Source organism: Buceros rhinoceros, unplaced genomic scaffold, assembly GCF_000710305.1.
Source record: "Buceros rhinoceros silvestris isolate BGI_N320 unplaced genomic scaffold, ASM71030v1 scaffold38737, whole genome shotgun sequence".
Taxonomy (NCBI): Eukaryota; Metazoa; Chordata; class Aves; order Bucerotiformes; family Bucerotidae; genus Buceros; species Buceros rhinoceros.
In genome coordinates this window covers 9782-10157 of record NW_010423428.1, presented here as the reverse complement: position 1 = coordinate 10157, position 376 = coordinate 9782, and the positions used below count along the sequence as shown (strand labels likewise).

The 376-nt window shown below is 69.9% G+C and overlaps 1 protein-coding gene across 1 annotated transcript in view; it reads right to left on the bottom strand.

The window, feature by feature from the left end:
- LOC104497195 (semaphorin-4G-like) overlaps positions 1 to 376 on the bottom strand; it is a 7928-nt gene that overhangs the window by 295 nt on the left and 7257 nt on the right. The window contains exon 15 of the mRNA XM_010140415.1: positions 1 to 375. This exon is cut by the window's left edge and continues 6 nt beyond it. Within this exon, the coding sequence (XP_010138717.1) occupies positions 1 to 375 (375 nt within the window). The remainder of the gene's footprint in view (position 376) is intronic.

Here is a 376-nt window from a genome sequence, read left to right as displayed (position 1 = left end):
TCTTGCGGAGGACCCGGGGGAGAGCCCCCACGCCGTTGGTGAGCTCGGCCGGCAGTGGCGGCGGTGGCGGCAGTGGGGGCACGGCAGCTGGCAGCTCCTTCACTGGGGAGGTGGCAGCCGTGGGCGCCTCGCCGGGGATGATCCGCAGGCAGCCGTCGGGGTAGGTGAGCTCTTCCTCCTCCTCCTCCTCCCGGCGGCCCTTGCGCAGGCAGTTGGCCGAGACGGTCTGCAGCTCCACGCTGGCTGGCCGCGGCTCTGCCAGCACGTACTTGCCCTTGCGCTTCTCCAGGCAGGACATGTAGAGGAGGACGGTGCTCAGCACAGCGCACAGCACCACCAAGGCCACGATGGCGGAGACGTAAGCCACCTTCACGTC